The sequence below is a fragment of the Eucyclogobius newberryi genome, unplaced genomic scaffold, assembly GCF_026437365.1.
Source record: "Eucyclogobius newberryi isolate DKJ021-1_F unplaced genomic scaffold, fEucNew1.0.hap1 SCAF_10, whole genome shotgun sequence".
Lineage (NCBI taxonomy): Eukaryota > Metazoa > Chordata > Actinopteri > Gobiiformes > Gobiidae > Eucyclogobius > Eucyclogobius newberryi.
In genome coordinates this window covers 37827159-37852148 of record NW_027315724.1, presented here as the reverse complement: position 1 = coordinate 37852148, position 24990 = coordinate 37827159, and the positions used below count along the sequence as shown (strand labels likewise).

At 51.3% G+C, this 24990-nt stretch overlaps 2 protein-coding genes across 3 annotated transcripts in view; one reads left to right on the top strand and one right to left on the bottom strand.

Moving 5' to 3' along the window:
• The window catches only part of nf1a (neurofibromin 1a), a 186051-nt gene that overhangs the window by 37811 nt on the left and 123250 nt on the right, over positions 1 to 24990 (bottom strand). For both annotated transcript variants that reach the window (XM_072456416.1, XM_072456423.1), the window contains exons 36-40: positions 10397 to 10829; positions 9005 to 9345; positions 8330 to 8532; positions 4458 to 4651; positions 4248 to 4388 (exon numbers count right to left, since the gene is read on the bottom strand). In XM_072456416.1, coding sequence (XP_072312517.1) covers positions 4248 to 4388; positions 4458 to 4651; positions 8330 to 8532; positions 9005 to 9345; positions 10397 to 10829 — 1312 coding nt within the window. The remainder of the gene's footprint in view (positions 1 to 4247; positions 4389 to 4457; positions 4652 to 8329; positions 8533 to 9004; positions 9346 to 10396; positions 10830 to 24990) is intronic.
• LOC140372064 (uncharacterized) lies at positions 21339 to 22658 on the top strand. The gene has a single exon (XM_072459340.1). It carries the CDS (start codon positions 21339 to 21341, stop codon positions 22626 to 22628), a length of 1290 nt encoding a protein of 429 aa, XP_072315441.1. The 3' UTR covers positions 22629 to 22658.

Below are 24990 nucleotides of genomic sequence, written 5' to 3'. Positions count from 1 at the left end.
TGGAGTGTATTTCACGCTCTTTCAGGTTCCTTTGGGCTCCTTCAGGCTCCTTCAGGTTCCTTCACGCTCCTTCAGGTTCCTTCAGGTTCCTTCTAGAGTGTATTTCACGCTCCTTCACGGTCCTTAGGGTTCCTTCACGCTCCTTCAGGTTCCTTCAGGTTCCTTCAGGTTCCTTCTGGAGTGTATTTCACGCTCCTTCAGGCTCCTTCTGGATTGTATTTCACGCTCCTTCAGGCTCCTTCAGGTTCCTTCAGGTTCCTTCTGGAGTGTATTTCACGCTCTTTCAGGCTCCTTCAGGTTCCTTCACGCTCCTTCAGGTTCCTTCAGGTTCCTTCTGGAGTGTATTTCACGCTCCTTCAGGTTCCTTCAGGTTCCTTCTAGAGTGTATTTCACGCTCCTTCACGGTCCTTAGGGTTCCTTCACGCTCCTTCAGGTTCCTTCAGGCTCCTTCAGGCTCCTTCTGGAGTGTATTTCACGCTCTTTCAGGCTCCTTCAGGTTCCTTCAGGTTCCTTCTGGAGTGTATTTCACGCTCCTTCAGGCTCCTTCACGCTCCTTCAGGTTCCTTCACGCTCCTTCAGGTTCCTTCAGGTTCCTTCACGCTCCTTCAAGTTCCTTCAGGTTCCTTCAGGCTCCTTCAGGTTCCTTCACGCTCCTTCAGGTTCCTTCACGCTCCTTCAGGTTCCTTCACGCTCCTTCAAGTTCCTTCAGGTTCCTTCAGGCTCCTTCAGGTTCCTTCTGGAGTGTATTTCACGCTCCTTCAGGTTCCTTCACGCTCCTTCAGGTTCCTTCAGGCTCCTTCAGGTTCCTTCAGGCTCCTTCAGGTTCCTTCTGGATTGTATTTCACGCTCCTTCAGACTCCTTCAGGTTCCTTCACGTTCCTTCAGGTTCCTTCAAGTTCCTTCAAGTTCCTTCACGCTCCTTCAGATTCCTTCACGCTCCTTCAGGCTCCTTCAGGTTCCTTCAGGCGCCTTCAGGTTCCTTCTGGAGTGTATTTCACGCTCCTTCAGGTTCCTTCTGGAGTGTATTTCACGCTCTTTCAGGCTCCTTCAGGTTCCTTCAGGCGCCTTCAGGTTCCTTCTGGAGTGTATTTCACGCTCCTTCAGGCTCCTTCTGGAGTGTATTTCACGCTCTTTCAGGTTCCTTTGGGCTCCTTCAGGCTCCTTCAGGTTCCTTCACGCTCCTTCAGGTTCCTTCAGGTTCCTTCTAGAGTGTATTTCACGCTCCTTCACGGTCCTTAGGGTTCCTTCACGCTCCTTCAGGTTCCTTCAGGTTCCTTCAGGTTCCTTCTGGAGTGTATTTCACGCTCCTTCAGGCTCCTTCAGGTTCCTTCAGGTTCCTTCTGGAGTGTATTTCACGCTCTTTCAGGTTCCTTCAGGTTCCTTCTGGAGTGTATTTCACGCTCTTTCAGGCTCCTTCAGGTTCCTTCACGCTCCTTCAGGTTCCTTCTGGAGTGTATTTCACGCTCCTTCAGGTTCCTTCAGGTTCCTTCTAGAGTGTATTTCACGCTCCTTCACGGTCCTTAGGGTTCCTTCACGCTCCTTCAGGTTCCTTCAGGCTCCTTCAGGCTCCTTCTGGAGTGTATTTCACGCTCTTTCAGGCTCCTTCAGGTTCCTTCAGGTTCCTTCTGGAGTGTATTTCACGCTCCTTCAGGCTCCTTCACGCTCCTTCAGGTTCCTTCACGCTCCTTCAGGTTCCTTCTGGATTGTATTTCACGCTCCTTCAGGCTCCTTCAGGTTCCTTCAGGTTCCTTCTGGAGTGTATTTCACGCTCTTTCAGGCTCCTTCAGGTTCCTTCACGCTCCTTCAGGTTCCTTCAGGTTCCTTCTGGAGTGTATTTCACGCTCCTTCAGGTTCCTTCAGGTTCCTTCTAGAGTGTATTTCACGCTCCTTCACGGTCCTTAGGGTTCCTTCACGCTCCTTCAGGTTCCTTCAGGCTCCTTCAGGCTCCTTCTGGAGTGTATTTCACGCTCTTTCAGGCTCCTTCAGGTTCCTTCAGGTTCCTTCTGGAGTGTATTTCACGCTCCTTCAGGCTCCTTCACGCTCCTTCAGGTTCCTTCACGCTCCTTCAGGTTCCTTCAGGTTCCTTCACGCTCCTTCAAGTTCCTTCAGGTTCCTTCAGGCTCCTTCAGGTTCCTTCACGCTCCTTCAGGTTCCTTCACGCTCCTTCAGGTTCCTTCACGCTCCTTCAAGTTCCTTCAGGTTCCTTCAGGCTCCTTCAGGTTCCTTCTGGAGTGTATTTCACGCTCCTTCAGGTTCCTTCACGCTCCTTCAGATTCCTTCACGCTCCTTCAGGCTCCTTCAGGTTCCTTCAGGCGCCTTCAGGTTCCTTCTGGAGTGTATTTCACGCTCCTTCAGGTTCCTTCTGGAGTGTATTTCACGCTCTTTCAGGTTCCTTTGGGCTCCTTCAGGCTCCTTCAGGTTCCTTCACGCTCCTTCAGGTTCCTTCAGGTTCCTTCTAGAGTGTATTTCACGCTCCTTCACGGTCCTTAGGGTTCCTTCACGCTCCTTCAGGTTCCTTCAGGTTCCTTCAGGTTCCTTCTGGAGTGTATTTCACGCTCCTTCAGGCTCCTTCAGGTTCCTTCAGGAGTGTATTTCACGCTCTTTCAGGTTCCTTCAGGTTCCTTCTGGAGTGTATTTCACGCTCTTTCAGGCTCCTTCAGGTTCCTTCACGCTCCTTCAGGTTCCTTCTGGAGTGTATTTCACGCTCCTTCAGGTTCCTTCAGGTTCCTTCTAGAGTGTATTTCACGCTCCTTCACGGTCCTTAGGGTTCCTTCACGCTCCTTCAGGTTCCTTCAGGCTCCTTCAGGCTCCTTCTGGAGTGTATTTCACGCTCTTTCAGGCTCCTTCAGGTTCCTTCAGGTTCCTTCTGGAGTGTATTTCACGCTCCTTCAGGCTCCTTCACGCTCCTTCAGGTTCCTTCACGCTCCTTCAGGTTCCTTCAGGTTCCTTCAAGTTCCTTCAGGTTCCTTCAGGCTCCTTCAGGTTCCTTCACGCTCCTTCAGGTTCCTTCACGCTCCTTCAGGTTCCTTCACGCTCCTTCAAGTTCCTTCAGGTTCCTTCAGGCTCCTTCAGGTTCCTTCTGGAGTGTATTTCACGCTCCTTCAGGTTCCTTCACGCTCCTTCAGGTTCCTTCAGGCTCCTTCAGGTTCCTTCAGGCTCCTTCAGGTTCCTTCTGGATTGTATTTCACGCTCCTTCAGACTCCTTCAGGTTCCTTCACGCTCCTTCAGGTTCCTTCAGGTTACTTCTGGAGTGTATTTCACGCTCCTTCAGGTTCCTTCACGCTCCTTCACGCTCCTTCAGGTTCCTTCACGCTCCTTCAGGTTCCTTCAGGTTTCTTCAGGTTCCTTCTGGAGTGTATTTCACGCTCCTTCACGTTCCTTCAGGTTCCTTCAGGTTCCTTCAGGTTCCTTCAGGTTCCTTCACGCTCCTTCAGGTTCCTTCAGGTTCCTTCACGCTCCTTCAGGTTCCTTCAGGTTCCTTCACGCTCCTTCAGGTTCCTTCAGGTTCCTTCTGGAGTGTATTTCACGCTCCTTCAGGTTCCTCTTCAGGTTCCTTCAGGTTCCTTCTGGAGTGTATTTCTCATTCAGCGGTGCAGTTGGAGCAGACTCTCCCTCGCTCTCATCACAAAGGCCTGTATTCAGACGCTCAGAATCGGAGCCTGCGTTTCTATTGAGCCACTGTGTGTTTCAACGGCGACGAACGAGGTCGGCACCACGGCGACGCTCCACGGCGACGCACCACGGCGACGCTCCACGGCGACGCTCCACGGCGACGCTCCACGGCGACGCACCACGGCGACGCACCACGGCGACGCACCACGGCGACGCTCCACGGCGACGCTCCACGGCGACGCTCCACGGCGACGCTCCACGGCGACGCTCCACGGCAACGCTCCACGGCGACGCTCCAAGACCTGTAAGTACTAATGTCTCGGTACTTTAGAGTTTGAGCTGAACTCTGGAATGATCGGAGGAAACCATAGCAACGCGCGACAAATCATCTTCTTCATGAGCTTTTGTGTTTCAAACTCAAAGAACTCAGTTTGTGACGCAAATATGTGCAGAGGCCAAACTCATGTTCCACTGCTGCAGGAGAACAAACAAATGCTTTCTATAACAGACTGACCGCTGGCCTTAAGTGACCGCTGGCCTTAAGTGACCGCTGGCCTTAAGTGACCGCGTATAGAGCTGTATAGAGCTAAAATAGAGACGTATAGACACGTAGAGTGGTCAGAGGTGCTGCTGACCTTGCTGGACACCAGTTTGACGTTGCCCGAGGCCAGAGCCACCGCCGTGTCGGCCATGACCTCTGCTTTGATGGAGCCCAGGCCGCCGGTCGCACTGGTCTTTATGAAGCTGTCCAGCACCACGTCCAGGAGGTCCGTGATCTGAGGGGACAGGCGTGTGAACATGTGCTGACGTCACCATCGTCGTGGGCCTGTAGGGGGCGCTCTCACCTGTCCCAGGCTGCCCCAGATCTTGGCCTGGATGGACGGGTACATCTGCTTCTCGTTGATCGTCATGGTGATGAGTTTGTCCAAGATGGCGGTGACGCGCTGCCGTTTGGCGTCGTCCGTGTGTTTGCAGAAGCGCACCAGGTTGAGCAGCCACGGCGTCATGTACTCCAGACACAAGTGCTTCAGCTCGATGCCTGCAGGGGGCGCAAAGACAGGGTTAACTACAGCCTGCAGGGGGCGCAAAGACAGGGTTAACTACAGCCTGCAGGGGGCGCAAAGACAGGGTTAACTACAGCCTGCAGGGGGCGCAAAGACAGGGTTAACTACAGCCTGCAAGGGGCGCAAAGACAGGGTTAACTACAGCCTGCAGGGGGCGCAAAGACAGGGTTAACTACAGCCTGCAGGGGGCGCAAAGACAGGGTTAACTACAGCCTGCAGGGGGCGCAAAGACAGGGTTAACTACAGCCTGCAGGGGGCGCAAAGACAGGGTTAACTACAGCCTGCAGGGGGCGCAAAGACAGGGTTAACTACAGCCTGCAGGGGGCGCAAAGACAGGGTTAACTACAGCCTGCAGGGGGCGCAAAGACAGGGTTAACTACAGCCTGCAGGGGGCGCAAAGACAGGGTTAACTACAGCCTGCAGGGGGCGCAAAGACAGGGTTAACTACAGCCTGCAGGGGGCGCAAAGACAGGGTAAACTACAGCCTGCAGGGGGCGCAAAGACAGGGTAAACTACAGCCTGCAGGGGGCACAAAGACATGGTAAACTACAGCCTGCAGGGGGCGCAAAGACAGGGTTAACTACAGCCTGCAGGGGGCGCAAAGACAGGGTTAACTACAGCCTGCAGGGGGCGCAAAGACAGGGTTAACTACAGCCTGCAGGGGGCGCAAAGACAGGGTTAACTACAGCCTGCAGGGGGCGCAAAGACAGGGTTAACTACAGCCTGCAGGGGGCGCAAAGACAGGGTTAACTACAGCCTGCAGGGGGCGCAAAGACAGGGTAAACTACAGCCTGCAGGGGGCGCAAAGACAGGGTTAACTACAGCCTGCAGGGGGCGCAAAGACAGGGTTAACTACAGCCTGCAGGGGGCGCAAAGACAGGGTTAACTACAGCCTGCAGGGGGCGCAAAGACAGGGTTAACTACAGCCTGCAGGGGGCGCAAAGACAGGGTAAACTACAGCCTGCAGGGGGCGCAAAGACAGGGTTAACTACAGCCTGCAGGGGGCGCAAAGACAGGGTTAACTACAGCCTGCAGGGGGCGCAAAGACAGGGTTAACTACAGCCTGCAGGGGGCGCAAAGACAGGGTTAACTACAGCCTGCAGGGGGCGCAAAGACAGGGTTAACTACAGCCTGCAGGGGGCGCAAAGACAGGGTTAACTACAGCCTGCAGGGGGCGCAAAGACAGGGTAAACTACAGCCTGCAGGGGGCGCAAAGACATGGTAAACTACAGCCTGCAGGGGGCGCAAAGACAGGGTTAACTACAGCCTGCAGGGGGCACAAAGACATGGTAAACTACAGCCTGCAGGGGGCGCAAAGACAGGGTTAACTACAGCCTGCAGGGGGCGCAAAGACAGGGTTAACTACAGCCTGCAGGGGGCGCAAAGACAGGGTTAACTACAGCCTGCAGGGGGCGCAAAGACAGGGTTAACTACAGCCTGCAGGGGGCGCAAAGACAGGGTTAACTACAGCCTGCAGGGGGCGCAAAGACAGGGTTAACTACAGCCTGCAGGGGGCGCAAAGACAGGGTTAACTACAGCCTGCAGGGGGCGCAAAGACAGGGTTAACTACAGCCTGCAGGGGGCGCAAAGACAGGGTTAACTACAGCCTGCAGGGGGCGCAAAGACAGGGTTAACTACAGCCTGCAGGGGGCGCAAAGACAGGGTTAACTACAGCCTGCAGGGGGCGCAAAGACAGGGTAAACTACAGCCTGCAGGGGGCGCAAAGACATGGTAAACTACAGCCTGCAGGGGGCGCAAAGACAGGGTTAACTACAGCCTGCAGGGGGCGCAAAGACATGGTAAACTACAGCCTGCAGGGGGCGCAAAGACAGGGTTAACTACAGCCTGCAGGGGGCGCAAAGACAGGGTTAACTACAGCCTGCAGGGGGCGCAAAGACAGGGTTAACTACAGCCTGCAGGGGGCACAAAGACAGGGTTAACTACAGCCTGCAGGGGGCGCAAAGACAGGGTAAACTACAGCCTGCAGGGGGCACAAAGACATGGTAAACTACAGCCTGCAGGGGGCGCAAAGACAGGGTAAACTACAGCCTGCAGGGGGCGCAAAGACAGGGTTAACTACAGCCTGCAGGGGGCGCAAAGACAGGGTTAACTACAGCCTGCAGGGGGCGCAAAGACATGGTAAACTACAGCCTGCAGGGGGCGCAAAGACAGGGTAAACTACAGCCTGCAGGGGGCACAAAGACAGGGTTAACTACAGCCTGCAGGGGGCGCAAAGACAGGGTTAACTACAGCCTGCAGGGGGCACAAAGACAGGGTTAACTACAGCCTGCAGGGGGCGCAAAGACAGGGTAAACTACAGCCTGCAGGGGGCGCAAAGACAGGGTAAACTACAGCCTGCAGGGGGCGCAAAGACAGGGTTAACTACAGCCTGCAGGGGGCGCAAAGACAGGGTAAACTACAGCCTGCAGGGGGCGCAAAGACATGGTAAACTACAGCCTGCAGAGGGCGCAAAGACAGGGTAAACTACAGCCTGCAGGGGGCGCAAAGACAGGGTAAACTACAGCCTGCAGGGGGCGCAAAGACAGGGTAAACTACAGCCTGCAGGGGGCGCAAAGACAGGGTTAACTACAGCCTGCAGGGGGCGCAAAGACAGGGTTAACTACAGCCTGCAGGGGCGCAAAGACATGGTAAACTACAGCCTGCAGGGGGCGCAAAGACAGGGTAAACTACAGCCTGCAGGGGGCGCAAAGACAGGGTTAACTACAGCCTGCAGGGGGCGCAAAGACAGGGTAAACTACAGCCTGCAGGGGGCGCAAAGACAGGGTTAACTACAGCCTGCAGGGGGCACAAAGACAGGGTAAACTACAGCCTGCAGGGGGCGCAAAGACAGGGTTAACTACAGCCTGCAGGGGGCGCAAAGACATGGTAAACTACAGCCTGCAGGGGGCGCAAAGACATGGTTAACTACAGCCTGCAGGGGGCGCAAAGACAGGGTTAACTACAGCCTGCAGGGGGCGCAAAGACAGGGTTAACTACAGCCTGCAGGGGGCGCAAAGACAGGGTAAACTACAGCCTGCAGGGGGCGCAAAGACAGGGTTAACTACAGCCTGCAGGGGGCGCAAAGACATGGTAAACTACAGCCTGCAGGGGGCGCAAAGACAGGGTTAACTACAGCCTGCAGGGGGCCCAAAGACAGGGTAAACTACAGCCTGCAGGGGGCGCAAAGACAGGGTAAACTACAGCCTGCAGGGGGCGCAAAGACAGGGTTAACTACAGCCTGCAGGGGGCGCAAAGACATGGTAAACTACAGCCTGCAGGGGGCGCAAAGACAGGGTTAACTACAGCCTGCAGGGGGCGCAAAGACAGGGTTAACTACAGCCTGCAGGGGGCGCAAAGACATGGTAAACTACAGCCTGCAGGGGGCGCAAAGACATGGTTAACCACAGCCTGCAGGGGGCGCAAAGACAGGGTAAACTACAGCCTGCAGGGGGCGCAGACAGGGTAAACTACAGCCTGCAGGGGGCGCAAAGACATGGTTAACTACAGCCTGCAGGGGGCGCAAAGACAGGGTAAACTACAGCCTGCAGGGGGCGCAAAGACAGGGTTAACTACAGCCTGCAGGGGGCACACACACACAGCCTGCAGGGGGCGCACACAGAGTTTGAACACCGGCGTTCGGAGTCTCTCTTTACTTGATTTGCTGAAGCCGGAGATGCACTCCTCCAGGAACTCCAGCGTGAGGTGCGGCTCGTTGGCGGCGAGCGTTTTGCTGATGGAGACGATGAAGAGCGTGTTGTTGGCCGGGATACAGAGCCCCGACGTCTCCAGCAGCTGACCCTCGATCTTCAGGTTAAACGTGCAGGTCAGAGCGCAGAGCAGGTTGTACGCCGCCGACCTGCGGGCGGAGCAAAGCGTTAAACACAGGTCAGAGGTTTGAGCACGCCACATGAACATATTAATGACAGAATCAAACACGCGTTTCTTTCCGTCTAAACATGAATCAGCAAATGAAGCTGTCATACGTTTTCATTTGTCACATCTTGGTTGCTAGGAAACAGTTAGGGGAGTTTCCCAGTGCAAAGTCACAATTTACAACCAAGAAGTAAAATTATAAATCTGACTGGTTCATTTAATTTTTTTAAAGTTTAAACTGTGTAAAAATAAAATTTGGATAAAAGTGGCAATTTCAAATTAAAATTTGGTATTTTTTTAGTTAAATTAAAAGAAGTAAAGCAAAACAAGGTTCTTTCCGTTCAGAGCCTTTTGTCAGAAAAGTAAAGCTAAATGTAAAGTGTCGTTTGATTTCATAAAGCGGTCACACTCATCTCATAAGAACGGTCACTAAACACATCCCTGACCACACTGACCTGAGGCTGGGGTCGGAGCTGCCCAGGTTGAGCAGGGCGATGTTGAGGAGCGTCCCGGGCACGTCTTTGGGCCGGATCTTGGTGTGCTGGGGGATGGAGTCGGGCTGGGACAGTTCCCAGCGCGTGCGGATGTGGATGATGGACTGGACGATGGCGTCGCACTCCTGGTGCATGAAGGTCAGCGGCGTGCCCTGGTTGGCCATGGTCAGGGTGAACTGGCTCTCGTCCACCAGGCAGATCTCCTCGATCTCTGAGGCGTAGTACACGTCGTTCAGGAACACGGGCTGCCCCAGGACACGCGTGCGCTCGGCCGACGTGACCTGCACCGCCGTGGAGCCCACCTGAGACGGGACAAGAGACTGCGGTCAGGACACTCACCGGGGCTGGACACTCGCTCTGTCCCCCGACACAGCAGCGCTAACATGTGTTATCAGAGGTCATTACCGTATTTACTGGACTATAAGTCGCACCAGCAAAAAAATGCACAATAATAAGAAAATATATTAAAAAAACATATATAAGTCGCTCTGGAGCATAAGTGGCACTGGAGTATAAGTCATTTCCTCTGTAAATGCAGTTTAAAATAATAACAGATGAGAGAACATGGTGAATAGGTGTACGTATGCTAACGCCAACACCTTCAGCTACATGACGCGGTGTACGTATGCTAACGCTAACACCTTCAGCTACATGATGTGGTGTACGTATGCTAACGCTAACACCTTCAGCTACATGACGCGGTGTACGTATGCTAACGCTAACACCTTCAGCTACATGATGCGGTGTACGTATGCTAACGCTAACACCTTCAGCTACATGACGCGGTGTACGTATGCTAACGCTAACACCTTCAGCTACATGAAGCGGTGTACGTATGCTAACGCTAACACCTTCAGCTACATGACGCGGTGTACGTATGACGCGGTGTACATATGCTAACGCTAACACCTTCAGCTACATGACGCGGTGTACGTATGCTAACGCTAACACCTTCAGCTACATGAGGCAGACAGAACTGTGGTAAGTGTCTGGTATGTTAACGTAACATATGAACAGTTATTCAGATAACTATAGCATAAAGAACATGCTAACATGCTAACAAGTTTAGCAAAGCATCAGTTTTACCCCAAATCACTAAATCCACTGAATTCTTCTTCCTCTGTGTCACTTCTAAACAACTCCACAAACTCCAGAGGAAGAGGAAGTGCAGATTCTTCTTCTGCGTCGCTTAGAGCCTAGAGCGCCCTCTTGTGGTTGCCAGAGTGAAAATAACAAATAATATCACATAGAAGTCGCACCTTAGAGTCTTACCGAGTCCAGAAAATACAGTATTTCTTGTCTGATTGAATACTTTTCAGGTGTGAAATGTGTGTTCTAGAGTCTCTCACAGACCTTGATGGAGACCTTGGTGTCCTTGTGGGCCAGCTTGAGCGCGTTGTGGAACACCTTCAGGTCCTCCTCCAGGGTCAGCGTGGCGGCGGGGAGCTTCTGCTGGTCCGGCTCGATGTGCTCGGCCAGCTTGGCCGGAGAGTCGATGAACTGCAGCTTCTTACTGCCCTTCAGGCCGGTCAGCAGCCGCTCGTGGTACTTGGTGTACTCCCTCACCCACGTGTTGCAGTTGTACACGAACACGGCCGCCACGTTCTCGTAGGCGAAGCCCGGGAACACCACGAACCACTTGGAAAGGAAGTCGGTCTTGAAGCGGTTGCTGGGGCCGACGTGGGTCAGGTCCACCACGATCTCGTAGGGTTTGGCGTAGTACGGCTTCAGGGTGAGCAGGACGTGGTAGATGAGCAGGTCGCCGTTGATTTGACCCGTCTTGAACCTTCCGAGGACGACACAGAACGAGAAGGTGGTCAGAAGATGTTTGACCTGTAAACTGGACATGATCGTCTTCTAAGAATCTCCAAAAATGTATAAAAAAGAAACTGAAAAAAGTGAGCAGGATAAAAAGAAGTCCAGGTCTAAAGTAGATCTAAACTGGGTCTACACCGGGCCCAAACTGGGTCTATACCAGGCCAGAACTGGGTCTATACCAGGCCTAAACTGGGTCTAAACCAGGCCTAAACTGGGTCTAAACCAGGCCTAAACTGGGTCTATACCAGGCCTAAACTGGGTCTATACCAGGCCTAAACTGGGTCTAAACCAGGCCTAAACTGGGTCTAAACCAGGCCTAAACTGGGTCTATACCAGGCCTAAACTGGGTCTATACCAGGCCTAAACTGGGTCTATACCAGGCCTAAACTGGGTCTATACCAGGCCTAAACTGGGTCTATACCAGGCCTAAACTGGGTCTATACCAGGCCTAAACTGGGTCTATACCAGGCCTAAATGAACAGGAGAAATACTTGATTCAAACTGAATTGAAGAAACAAATTAGTGTCAATCACAACAAATCAGATCAATAAATGATCTTCTGAAATAATAACTGACTTGAACAGATTTCAAGGAAAATACAAAGTACAGTGGACGCTTCTGACCGGCCCAATGTGACTCGCGGGTCTCCTTTAGCGTCTCCATTAGAGTCTGCTTTAGGGTCTCCTTTAGCGTCTCCATTAGAGTCTCCTTTAGGGTCTCCTTTAGCGTCTCCATTAGAGTCTCCTTTAGCGTCTCCATTAGAGTCTGCTTTAGGGTCTCCTTTAGCGTCTCCATTAGAGTCTCCTTTAGGGTCTCCTTTAGCGTCTCCATTAGAGTCTCCTTTAGGGTCTCCTTTAGCGTCTCCATTAGAGTCTCCTTTAGGGTCTCCATTAGAGTCTCCTTTAGGGTCTCCATTAGAGTCTCCTTTAGGGTCTCCTTTAGGGTCTCCTTTAGAGTCTCCTTTAGCGTCTCCTTTAGGGTCTCCTTTAGGGTCTCCTTTAGAGTCTCCTTTAGCGTCTCCTTTAGGGTCTCCTTTAGGGTCTCCATTAGAGTCTCCTTTAGGGTCTCCTTTAGGGTCTCCTTTAGGGTCTCGAGACGCTGAACACTAAAGAAACACCACAGCGAGCTCTGACCACTTCAGGAGAGTTTGTCCTGAAAGGCCTGGACATAGACGCTGACCTTTGGACTGATCCTGCCTGGACGCTCACAGAGTATACAGAGTACACACAGTATACAATGTGTACAACGTGTACAATATGTGGCCAAAGGCGCTGGGCTGAAGTAGTTGGACTCATGATCTTGTACTTTTGTCCAAAACCTCGGCTGCAGCAACAAAACTACATTAAGACGTTTGGCAAATCAAAATGAGAAACACAGAGTATTAAATGTTTGTGAGATTATTGTGAACAACAAACATGTACGTTTGATGTTTTCCAGATCTGAAGATGGAGCTGCTCCTGGTCCTCTGTCTGCTCCCTCTGAGCCAAACCCTGACCTCCACGCAGGCCCTGACCTCCACGCAGGCCCTGACCTCCTCCAGCCCCGCCTCCAGCCCAGGCCCCGCCCCCGCAGACTGCCTGGTGGATCATCCGAGCGGTCTGGTGGCTCTTGGCTCAGCAGGAGGTCTGATCGTGTGTCTGCTGGTGGCTGTGGTCACTCTGGCCGGTCAGGTGAGTGGACCTCGCGCTGCAGCTGGACTGTCACATGGTCCGAGCTTCCATCTGGTGCCTGAGGCTGATTGATCATCGCTACGGTAACAAAGATAATCCTGTAGGAATGATGCTACCTCAAACACTGTGACCTGACCCCTGGACAAGGGGCCGTTTTGGTGACATCGTCATGTGATTCAGGGTTTTTTCCCCGCCCACTTTACCCATTGCTCCGCCTCCATCAAACAGTCGTATAAAATACTCAGAAAACAAAAATAACATGGCAGTGTTACTTTTCTGTCTCAGGTTTATCGTCTGCAGAGGCGAGTTCCCCGCAGCTCTCGCTCGGGTTACCGCGCCGACGCTGAGCGAGGGGGGGGCGTGGCCGGGCCATGCGACGACAGCGTGATGCTGCAGGAAGTGACCACCCAAGAGGAGCTAGGACAGATCCGAGAGGAAGAGGACGACGAGGAGGAAGAGGACGACGAGGAGGAAGGGGCAGCGGGCGTCCAGAGTCCAGAGGAAAAGCCCCTGATGCAGAGCTCAGAGTCGTGTTCTGACCTGGAGGACACGCCCAGAGACCTGGAGGACACGACCAGAGACCTGGAGGACACGACCAGAGACCTGGAGGACACGACCAGAGACCTGGAGGACACGCCCAGAGACCTGGAGGACACGCCCAGAGACCTGGAGGACACGACCAGAGACCTGGAGGACACGCCCAGAGACCTGGAGGACACGACCAGAGACCTGGAGGACACGACCAGAGACCTGGAGGACACGACCAGAGACCTGGAGGACACGCCCAGAGACCTGGAGGACACGCCCAGAGACCTGGAGGACACGACCAGAGACCTGGAGGACACGCCCCAAGACCTAGAAGACATGCCCCTGGTGGTGTAACAGCAGGAGGCGCAAGAGAGGGCGGGAGTCCAGAGGAAAAGCCCCCGATGCAGAGTTCTGAGTCCAAAGAGTCCTGTTCTGACACGCCCCCGAGACCTGTTCTGACACGCCCCCGAGACCTGTTCTGACACGCCCCCGAGACCTGTACTGACACGCCCCCGAGACCTGTTCTGACACGCCCCCGAGACCTGTTCTGACACGCCCCCGAGACCTGTTCTGACACGCCCAAATTGTGTATTTTTAAAGACAGTAAAACATTGTAAACGGTGTTTTCAGACTTCACTTTCATTTGTTTAACACATTTATTTGTGCCTTTTTTCATTTGTTAATTATTAAAAACTGCTTTTTTCCCCAAGTTTGGCTTTGAAATATCTTTTTACACAAATGTGAATAAAACCATGATTTGTGAGATCATTTTACTCGAGTTACGTTTAGTTTGAAGAAACAAAAACAAAGATGTTTCTTTGTCTTTCAGATCGAGTGTCATTTTTGTGCTTTATTTGATCTTTTGACGCTCCAATTCCACAAGTTCGAATGAAACTCACGTCAACTCGATTCTAAAGAGAAACGATCGACACGTTTTATTCTGAAGTTCAAGAACTTGAATAAACTCTGAATAAAAAGTGTTGAATAAGAATAACTCTTTGACTGTTGCATTAAACAGGTTCATGAGCTAAAGCGACACATTTACACGTCCACATGATGTATACAAGTCGTCATGGCAACACTTTCCCCCTCGTCCTTCGCGACACTGGATGTGACATTATCGACGTGAACAGTCATTTCGCCACTTCCTGTCGCGCTAATTTAGGCAAAAGAAACAGTTCCTGATTTTACCGTGTGAGAGTCGAGACGCCGCCTCAGACGCAGAAGGTCGACGCGGCGCGGAACACGTTTACCAACGCTCGACCAAAGGTTTAACACCAACGCTCGACCAAAGGTTTACCACCAACGCTCGACCAAAGGTTTAACACCAACGCTCGACCAAAGGTTTACCACCAACGCTCGACCAAAGGTTTAACACCAACGCTCGACCAAAGGTTTACCACCAACGCTCGACCAAAGGTTTAACACCAACGCTCGACCAAAGGTTTACCACCAACGCTCGACCAAAGGTTTACCACCAACGCTCGACCAAAGGTTTACCACCAACGCTCGACCAAAGGTTTACCACCAACGCTCGACCAAAGGTTTACCACCAACGCTCGACCAAAGGTTTAACACCAACGCTCGACCAAAGGTTTACCACCAACGCTCGACCAAAGGTTTACCACCAACGCTCGACCAAAGGTTTACCACCAACGCTCGACCAAAGGTTTAACACCAACGCTCGACCAAAGGTTTACCACCAACGCTCGACCAAAGGTTTAACACCAACGCTCGACCAAAGGTTTACCACCAACGCTCGACCAAAGGTTTAACACCAACGCTCGACCAAAGGTTTACCACCAACGCTCGACCAAAGGTTTACCACCAACGCTCGACCAAAGGTTTACCACCAACGCTCGACCAAAGGTTTAACACCAACGCTCGACCAAAGGTTTACCACCAACGCTCGACCAAAGGTTTACCACCAACGCTCGACCAAAGGTTTACCACCAACGCTCGACCAAAGGTTTAACACCAACGCTCGACCAAAGGTTTAACACCAACGCTCGACCAAAGGTTTACCACCAACGCTCGACCAAAGGTTTACCACCAACGCTCGACCAAAGGTTTACCACCAACGCTCGACCAAAGGTTTACCACCAACGCTCGACCAAAGGTTTAACACCAACGCTCGACCAAAGGTTTACCACCAACGCTCGACCAAAGGTTTACCACCAACGCTCGACCAAAGGTTTACCACCAACGCTCGACCAAAGGTTTACCACCAACGCTCGACCAAAGGTTTACCACCAACGCTCGACCAAAGGTTTACCACCAACGCTCGACCAAAGGTAAGGAAACTGAACGCTCAACCTTTTAGTCAGAGCACGTGTCAAAGGTCAAAACGTTCAGAACTGTGAAGGACTTTAGATGATTTACGAAAAATGTGCAACGATAAATGTTGTGTCAGTTTCTCTTGTGTCGTCTTTAGGAGTGAAACGAGTCATAAACATTGAAATCGTCGTGTTGAACATGTTTGAACCGTTTGAGATGTATTTGCAAATTTAGCTTCAAATGGATGATGAAGTGAATTATGATCTACAGCAGGGGGGGCAAACTATGGCCCGCGGGCCACATACGGCCCGTTTGTCTTCATAATCCAATCAATTAAAAAATATATATATACATATTTTCTGCCCTTGTGTCCTTAATAAAGATGACGTGAAATGAATTAAATAATAGATTCAATAGCCTATATTTGACAGAAAAGTGATATTTGATTTAAAATATATATATATTTTTTTTTTCACACCAATGATCGCCCTCCGCTACTTGCCTGGATTCGAATATGGCCCTCGGAGGAAGGCCACAGGATGATGATGATGATAATAATAATAATAGAAATAATAATAATAATAGAAATAATAATAATAATAAAAAATAATAGTTAATTAAAAATGAATAATAACTTGGTTGGTTCCGTTTCCGTGGCAGCAGCAGATACAAAACTCAAACAGACTCAGTTCCTCATTTATTGCTTTTACCAAAATTAGAGCGATGTAATAAATTAAGTTAAATTAAGTTAAATCTCGTCTTAAAAGAACGTTAACGTCGAGTTATCTCAGATCCTCAAACGAGCCTTCAGCAGCTCCGTGGTTTGGTGACATTGGGGTCATCTGTAGCTGGGCGGGGCCCCGTGGTTTGGTGACATTGGGGTCATCTGTAGCTGGGCGGGGCCCCGTGGTTTGGTGACATTGGGGTCATCTGTAGCTGGGCGGGGCCCCGTGGTTTGGTGACATTGGGGTCATCTGTAGCTGGGCGGGGCCCCGTGGTTTGGTGACATTGGGGTCATCTGTAGCTGGGCGGGGCCCCGTGGTTTGGTGACATTGGGGTCATCTGTAGCTGGGCGGGGCCCCGTGGTTTGGTGACATTGGGGTCATCTGTAGCTGGGCGGGGCCCCGTGGTTTGGTGACATTGGGGTCATCTGTAGCTGGGCGGGGCCCCGTGGTTTGGTGACATTGGGGTCATCTGTAGCTGGGCGGGGCCCCGTGGTTTGGTGACATTGGGGTCATCTGTAGCTGGGCGGGGCCCCGTGGTTTGGTGACATTGGGGTCATCTGTAGCTGGGCGGGGCCCCGTGGTTTGGTGACATTGGGGTCATCTGTAGCTGGGCGGGGCCCCGTGGTTTGGTGACATTGGGGTCATCTGTAGCTGGGCGGGGCCCCGTGGTTTGGTGACATTGGGGTCATCTGTAGCTGGGCGGGGCCCCGTGGTTTGGTGACATTGGGGTCATCTGTAGCTGGGCGGGGCCCCGTGGTTTGGTGACATTGGGGTCATCTGTAGCTGGGCGGGGCCCCGTGGTTTGGTGACATTGGGGTCATCTGTAGCTGGGCGGGGCCCCGTGGTTTGGTGACATTGGGGTCATCTGTAGCTGGGCGGGGCCCCGTGGTTTGGTGACATTGGGGTCATCTGTAGCTGGGCGGGGCCCCGTGGTTTGGTGACATTGGGGTCATCTGTAGCTGGGCGGGGCCCCGTGGTTTGGTGACATTGGGGTCATCTGTAGCTGGGCGGGGCCCCGTGGTTTGGTGACATTGGGGTCATCTGTAGCTGGGCAGGGCCCCGTGGTTTGGTGACATTGGGGTCATCTGTAGCTGGGCGGGGCCCCGTGGTTTGGTGACATTGGGGTCATCTGTAGCTGGGCGGGGCCCCGTGGTTTGGTGACATTGGGGTCATCTGTAGCTGGGCGGGGCCTCGTGGTTTGGTGACATTGGGGTCATCTGTAGCTGGGCGAGGCCCCGTGGTTTGGTGACATTGGGGTCATCTGTAGCTGGGCGGGGCCCCGTGGTTTGGTGACATTGGGGTCATCTGTAGCTGGGCGGGGCCCCGTGGTTTGGTGACATTGGGGTCATCTGTAGCTGGGCGGGGCCCCGTGGTTTGGTGACATTGGGGTCATCTGTAGCTGGGCGGGGCCCCGTGGTTTGGTGACATTGGGGTCATCTGTAGCTGGGCGGGGCCCCGTGGTTTGGTGACATTGGGGTCATCTGTAGCTGGGCGGGGCCCCGTGGTTTGGTGACATTGGGGTCATCTGTAGCTGGGCGGGGCCCCGTGGTTTGGTGACATTGGGGTCATCTGTAGCTGGGCGGGGCCCCGTGGTTTGGTGACATTGGGGTCATCTGTAGCTGGGCGGGGCCCCGTGGTTTGGTGACATTGGGGTCATCTGTAGCTGGGCGGGGCCCCGTGGTTTTAAAGCAGCAAATTGAGGGCGAAAAGGAGGTCACGATCAGGCCGATTCAGTGACTCAAAATGTAAAATATAAAGTACAAACGCATCAGTGACGTGTGAAGATACTGGTCTAGAGAGGCTGAGATCCTGCTTAAACCGTGAGGCTCGTCTCCATGGCGATGGCGATGCTAGTGCCCGCAATGTTCCACAGTTTGGTATTAATCTGATCAGCACAACATTTATTCAACTGCCACGTTCTTATGGCAAGTCGCTTTCAGTTCAACACTTTTAAAACGTCAAACTTCACGTGTGTAAGACGATTTTATTGCGTTTGACCCGTTCCTGGAGTCGCCGGGGCAAACGCACAACATCCGTTTGATCAAAGGATCAAAGGTTACACGGTTCAAGGGCAAAAGGTGAAGTTAGAGGTCATTTCTGAGCTGAGGCAGGTCCAAACTACAGGATGAATGATGCTCAGGTTGGGAGCGGCGCACAGAAAGTCACATGTTTCACAACCGCCGCCCAACGTAGCTTTGGAATGTGCCAATAACTCAACATTTACAAACCAGGTCTAAACCAGGACTAAACCAGGTCTAAACCAGGACTAAACCAGGTCCAAACCAGGACTAAACCAGGTCTAAACCAGGACTAAACCAGGACTAAACCAGGACTAAACCAGGTCTAAACCAGGACTAAACCAGGACTAAACCAGGACTAAACCAGGACTAAACCAGGTCTAAACCAGGACTAAACCAGGTCCAAACCAGGACTAAACCAGGTCTAAACCAGGACTAAACCAGGACTAAACCAGGACTAAACCAGGTCTAAACCAGGACTAAACCAGGACTAAACCAGGACTAAACCAGGACTAAACCAGGTCTAAACCAGGACTAAACCAGGTCCAAACCAGGACTAAACCAGGTCTAAACCAGGACTAAACCAGGACTAAACCAGGACTAAACCAGGACTAAACCAGGTCTAAACCAGGACTAAACCAGGTCCAAACCAGGACTAAATCAGGTCTAAACCAGGACTAAACCAGGACTAAACCAGGACTAAACCAGGACTAAACCAGGTCTAAACCAGGTCTAAACCAGGACTAAACCAGGTCTAAACCAGGTCTAAACCAGGACTAAACCAGGACTAAACCAGGACTAAACCAGGTCTAAACCAGGTCTAAACCAGTTCTAAACCAGTTCTAAACCAGGTCTAAACCAGGACTAAACCAGTTCTAAACCAGGTCTAAACCAGGACTAAACCAGGACTAAACCAGGTCTAAACCAGGTCTAAACCAGGACTAAACCAGGTCTAAACCAGGACTAAACCAGGTCTAAACCAGGACTAAACCAGGACTAAACCAGGTCTAAACCAGGACTAAACCAGGTCTAAACCAGGTCTAAATCAGGTCCAAACCAGGACTAAACCAGGTCTAAACCAGGACTAAACCAGGACTAAACCAGGACTAAACCAGGTCTAAACCAGGACTAAACCAGGACTAAACCAGGACTAAACCAGGACTAAACCAGGTCTAAACCAGGACTAAACCAGGTCCAAACCAGGACTAAACCAGGTCTAAACCAGGACTAAACCAGGACTAAACCAGGACTAAACCAGGTCTAAACCAGGACTAAACCAGGACTAAACCAGGACTAAACCAGGACTAAACCAGGTCTAAACCAGGACTAAACCAGGTCCAAACCAGGACTAAACCAGGTCTAAACCAGGACTAAACCAGGACTAAACCAGGACTAAACCAGGACTAAACCAGGTCTAAACCAGGACTAAACCAGGTCCAAACCAGGACTAAATCAGGTCTAAACCAGGACTAAACCAGGACTAAACCAGGACTAAACCAGGACTAAACCAGGTCTAAACCAGGTCTAAACCAGGACTAAACCAGGTCTAAACCAGGTCTAAACCAGGACTAAACCAGGACTAAACCAGGACTAAACCAGGTCTAAACCAGGTCTAAACCAGTTCTAAACCAGTTCTAAACCAGGTCTAAACCAGGACTAAACCAGTTCTAAACCAGGTCTAAACCAGGACTAAACCAGGACTAAACCAGGTCTAAACCAGGTCTAAACCAGGACTAAACCAGGTCTAAACCAGGACTAAACCAGGTCTAAACCAGGACTAAACCAGGACTAAACCAGGTCTAAACCAGGACTAAACCAGGTCTAAACCAGGTCTAAATCAGGTCTAAACCAGGTCTAAACCAGGTCTAAACCAGGACTAAACCAGGTCTAAACCAGGACTAAACCAGGTCTAAACCAGGACTAAACCAGGTCTAAACCAGGTCTAAACCAGGACTAAACCAGGACTAAACCAGGACTAAACCAGGACTAAACCAGGTCTAAACCAGGACTAAACCAGGACTAAACCAGGACTAAACCAGGTCTAAACCAGGTCTAAACCAGGACTAAACCAGGACTAAACCAGGTCTAAACCAGGACTAAACCAGGTCTAAACCAGGACTAAACCAGGACTAAACCAGGTCTAAACCAGGTCTAAACCAGTTCTAAACCAGTTCTAAACCAGGACTAAACCAGTTCTAAACCAGTTCTAAACCAGGACTAAACCAGTTCTAAACCAGGTCTAAACCAGGACTAAACCAGGTCTAAACCAGGTCTAAACCAGGACTAAACCAGGTCTAAACCAGGTCTAAACCAGGTCTAAACCAGGACTAAACCAGGTCTAAACCAGGTCTAAACCAGGACTAAACCAGGACTAAACCAGGACTAAACCAGGACTAAACCAGGTCTAAACCAGGTCTAAACCAGTTCTAAACCAGTTCTAAACCAGGTCTAAACCAGGACTAAACCAGTTCTAAACCAGGTCTAAACCAGGACTAAACCAGGACTAAACCAGGTCTAAACCAGGTCTAAACCAGGACTAAACCAGGTCTAAACCAGGACTAAACCAGGACTAAACCAGGTCTAAACCAGGACTAAACCAGGACTAAACCAGGTCTAAACCAGGACTAAACCAGGTCTAAACCAGGTCTAAATCAGGTCTAAACCAGGTCTAAACCAGGTCTAAACCAGGACTAAACCAGGTCTAAACCAGGACTAAACCAGGTCTAAACCAGGACTAAACCAGGTCTAAACCAGGTCTAAACCAGGACTAAACCAGGACTAAACCAGGACTAAACCAGGACTAAACCAGGTCTAAACCAGGACTAAACCAGGACTAAACCAGGACTAAACCAGGTCTAAACCAGGTCTAAACCAGGACTAAACCAGGACTAAACCAGGTCTAAACCAGGACTAAACCAGGTCTAAACCAGGACTAAACCAGGACTAAACCAGGTCTAAACCAGGTCTAAACCAGTTCTAAACCAGTTCTAAACCAGGACTAAACCAGTTCTAAACCAGGTCTAAACCAGGACTAAACCAGTTCTAAACCAGGTCTAAACCAGGACTAAACCAGGTCTAAACCAGTTCTAAACCAGTTCTAAACCAGTCTAAACCAGGTCTAAACCAGGACTAAACCAGGACTAAACCAGGTCTCCCTGAAACTCTTAAATGGATTATTCTTCTGTCCACAGACGTCTCAAGCGACACCAAAAGGAATAAAATGCACCTCTTCGTATTGTTCACCTGCTTTCTGCCCATGATGACCACAGAGGCACAATACGTCCTGTCACCGGGAACAACACCACACAACACTGCCCGCCCACCGCAGACCGCCCACCCACCGCAGACCGACCAAGTTCATACGGACGCGACCGATCGGCCGACGCCCGCAGCTCTGGAACTCTCGACTCATGAAGCGAATCACACCCAAACTTCGACCGCCCCCAACGAGAAAACGTCTACGCCACAAGATGAAAGCAAAAAGGCATCGCAGTCCACTTGGAATGAAACAACCGGACCCACAACCGGACCAAGTTCGATGGTCAGTGATGGCAGTGAAAGGCCAAAGTCCGGAGCCCAAAACGGTGGAATTACAAACACAACCGTCAGTGACACGGAAACAACCGCTCCGAGCTCCGTGGTTCTACGCACAACTTCTACACTTAACAGCTCAGTTCAGACCAGTAACGGCAACACGCCAACCCAAAGTGTGACCGACGGACCACTCCAGCTGACCACTCGAGCGGTCCCCACCGCAAAGTTATCCGCCACCACTGAGACAGTGATCGCTCAAACCTCGGATTCTGTCGCTCAAACCTCGGATTCTGTTGCTCAAACCTCAACAACGGAACTCGCATCGACTGTCCAAAGAACGACGACCAAACCGGCAGTTTTGCCTCCTGTGGTCACAAAAAAGGACACGACGACTTCGAGCGACAACAAAGATCAGGGAAAATCCTTCAAACACGGTAAAATTGTAGCTGGAATAATCGGTGCGGCGCTGCTGGCGATGATGATTGGATTCTTGTTGATTCTGTACAAGCAGCACAAACTCAGGGAGCACCAATTTGCCACCACGGATTGGGCGGGGCCGACGCCGTTTTTAGAAACGAGAAGCGAGAGTAACGGCCAGGTGACTTTGAGGTCGGAAAATAGGATTTCTCTGGCCAGTTTCTTGCCACAAAGGATGTCCAAACGGCTGTCGCTGCTGGCCGAAAGCAGGGACGAGATGCAGGACGCGCACGAGCTGACCTCCCCGACCACCTTCGCCAAGAAAGAGGAGCGAAAAGAGGAACGAAAAGTTGAGAGAAACGGCACACAAACTGCTAAAAGTGAGATATCGGCAAGAGAAGCAGCTGTGGACAAGACGACAACGGCAGAGAACGTGACGGTCGTCAACGAGATGAAAGGAAACGGCGAGGTTCAAAACAAAGAGGATCAAAGTGGACAAGCTAAAGAGGCGAAAGGAGAGAATGGAGCCGCGGAGAACCCACAAACGCAGTCAAACGATGGAGGAACCGGAAAGAGTGGAACAGACCGTGTTGTTTGAATGTGACGCGACTTTTTCCACTGACGTCATTTTGAGGACAGAACCACAACGTTTGGTTGGAACCCTTTTTTTTTTGCAATAAAAACGGTTCTACTTTGACACGATTGAAGTCCACGAAGAACAAGAAAACGACGCAAAGTGAGACACGAGAGATGACGGCGTGTGGGAGGAAATACTGTCAGGTACAAGCTGTAAATAGTTAGAATCTATGAAATCCAACGAGGCTCATTTGTCCCGCCCCTAAACCCGCCGTCCAGTGGGTGAAAAAGTCCCACAATGCATCTGGAAAGAGCCGTATATAGCCCATAATGCACTTCACTGTACGCAACTCAAACGTGATGATGAAGGAGCCACTAATGAATAAATAATAAAGTCAGTGTTACGGTTATTGTGAGAAGAAAGCGGGTCATTTTGGGCGGTGACAAGAGGTCAAAGGTCGGACAAACGGAGGGCCTTTTGTGAACGCGGTTCCATCATATTTAGACTCATGTTTGACTGGATTCGTGGAGAGTCCAGATTTGACCGCAGTGGATCTCCTGGGCAACCGTCCACTGTAAAGATGCTTTCTGTAATAAACGTCCTGCTCCTGTTGCCAACGACGACGTCTTAAACCACAAAACATGACCATTTACCGTACTATTCGGACTATAAGCCGCTACTTTCCCCCTCATGCTTTAAACCCTGCAGTCCATACAACGGTGCGTCTGATATATCGATTTTTACTGGCAGACGGCCACCAGGGGGCGATGTAGCAGGACGAGCAAGCGTTTGACACACTGTAGCAGAAGACGTCAGACGTCTCTGTATTTTAAGCTTTAAAACACTGCGCGTTTTATTACAATCAACACAAAAATGAGTCTAATGAGGAAGTGACTCTAGACGTGGAAGAACACAAAGAGCTCCTCCTCAGGTAAATAAAGCTTTAGCTCCTCCTCATTAGCTCCTCCTCAGGTAAATAAAGCTTTAGCTCCTCATTAGCTCCTCCTCAGGTAAATAAAGCTTTAGCTCCTCCTCATTAGCTCCACCTCAGGTAAATAAAGCTTAAGCTCCTCCTCATTAGCTCCTCAGGTAAATAAAGCTTTAGCTCCTCCTTTATTACAATCAGACTCATATTCACAGAGTCTAATGAGGAAGTGACTCTAGACGTGAAACACAAAGACATATGGGATATACAGGTCTGCAGTTTAGACCCTGCCGCAGTGAAATGAGACCTTCTTGGACAGACCTGACCCCAGCTTCACCTGACCCCAGCATCACCTGACCTGACCCCAGGATCATCTGATCTGACCCCAGGATCATCTGACCTGACCCTTGCATCACCTGACCTGACCCCTGCATCACCTGACCTGACCCCAGGATCATCTGATCTGACCCCAGGATCATCTGACCTGACCCTTGCATCACCTGACCTGACCCCTGCATCACCTGATCTGACCCCAGGATCATCTGACCTGACCCCTGCATCACCTGACCTGACCCCAGGATCATCTGACCTGACCCTTGCATCACCTGACCTGACCCCAGGATCATATGATCTGACCCCTGCATCACCTGATCTGACCCCAGGATCATCTGACCTGACCCTTGCATCACCTGACCTGACCCTTGCATCACCTGACCTGACCCCTGCATCACCTGATCTGACCCCAGGATCATCTGACCTGACCCTTGCATCACCTGACCTGACCCCAGGATCATATGATCTGACCCCTGCATCACCTGACCTGACCCCTGCATCACCTGACCCCTGCATCACCTGACCCCTGCATCACCTGACCCCTGCATCACCTGACCCCTGCATCACCTGACCCCTGCATCACCTGACCCCTGCATCACCTGACCCCTGCATCACCTGACCCCTGCATCACCTGACCCCTGCATCACCTGACCCCTGCATCACCTGACCCCTGCATCACCTGACCCCTGCATCACCTGACCCCTGCATCACCTGACCCCTGCATCACCTGACCCCTGCATCACCTGACCCCTGCATCACCTGACCCCTGCATGTGGGCGTCTAACGTTTAGTTGAATATGAAAAAATGAATGCATTTTCTTAACCTGATGTAAATATGAGTAAGAACAATAAATGATACAGCGCTTTTGAAAAAACTGTGTTGATCTTTGTCTGTCGCACGGCGCGCGCCCGACGCAGCAACTTAGACACAACATGGATTTTCTTTACTGCTCGGGTTTTAATGCTCTTACGCTCTTAGAAAATATGTATTTTCTACGGCTGCAGCTAACGATTATTTAAGTAGTCGACGAGTCAGCGTTTATGTCTATGATAGATGAATGTTATTCTAATTTTAACAAGCTTTATTATCCACAAATGTTATTACTTTACCTCTTCAGTCTGCAG

Bases quoted from the DNA above. Each gene is read 5' to 3' on its own strand.
- LOC140372064 (XM_072459340.1), top strand. From the start codon at position 21,339: ATGACCACAGAGGCACAATACGTCCTGTCACCGGGAACAACACCACAC.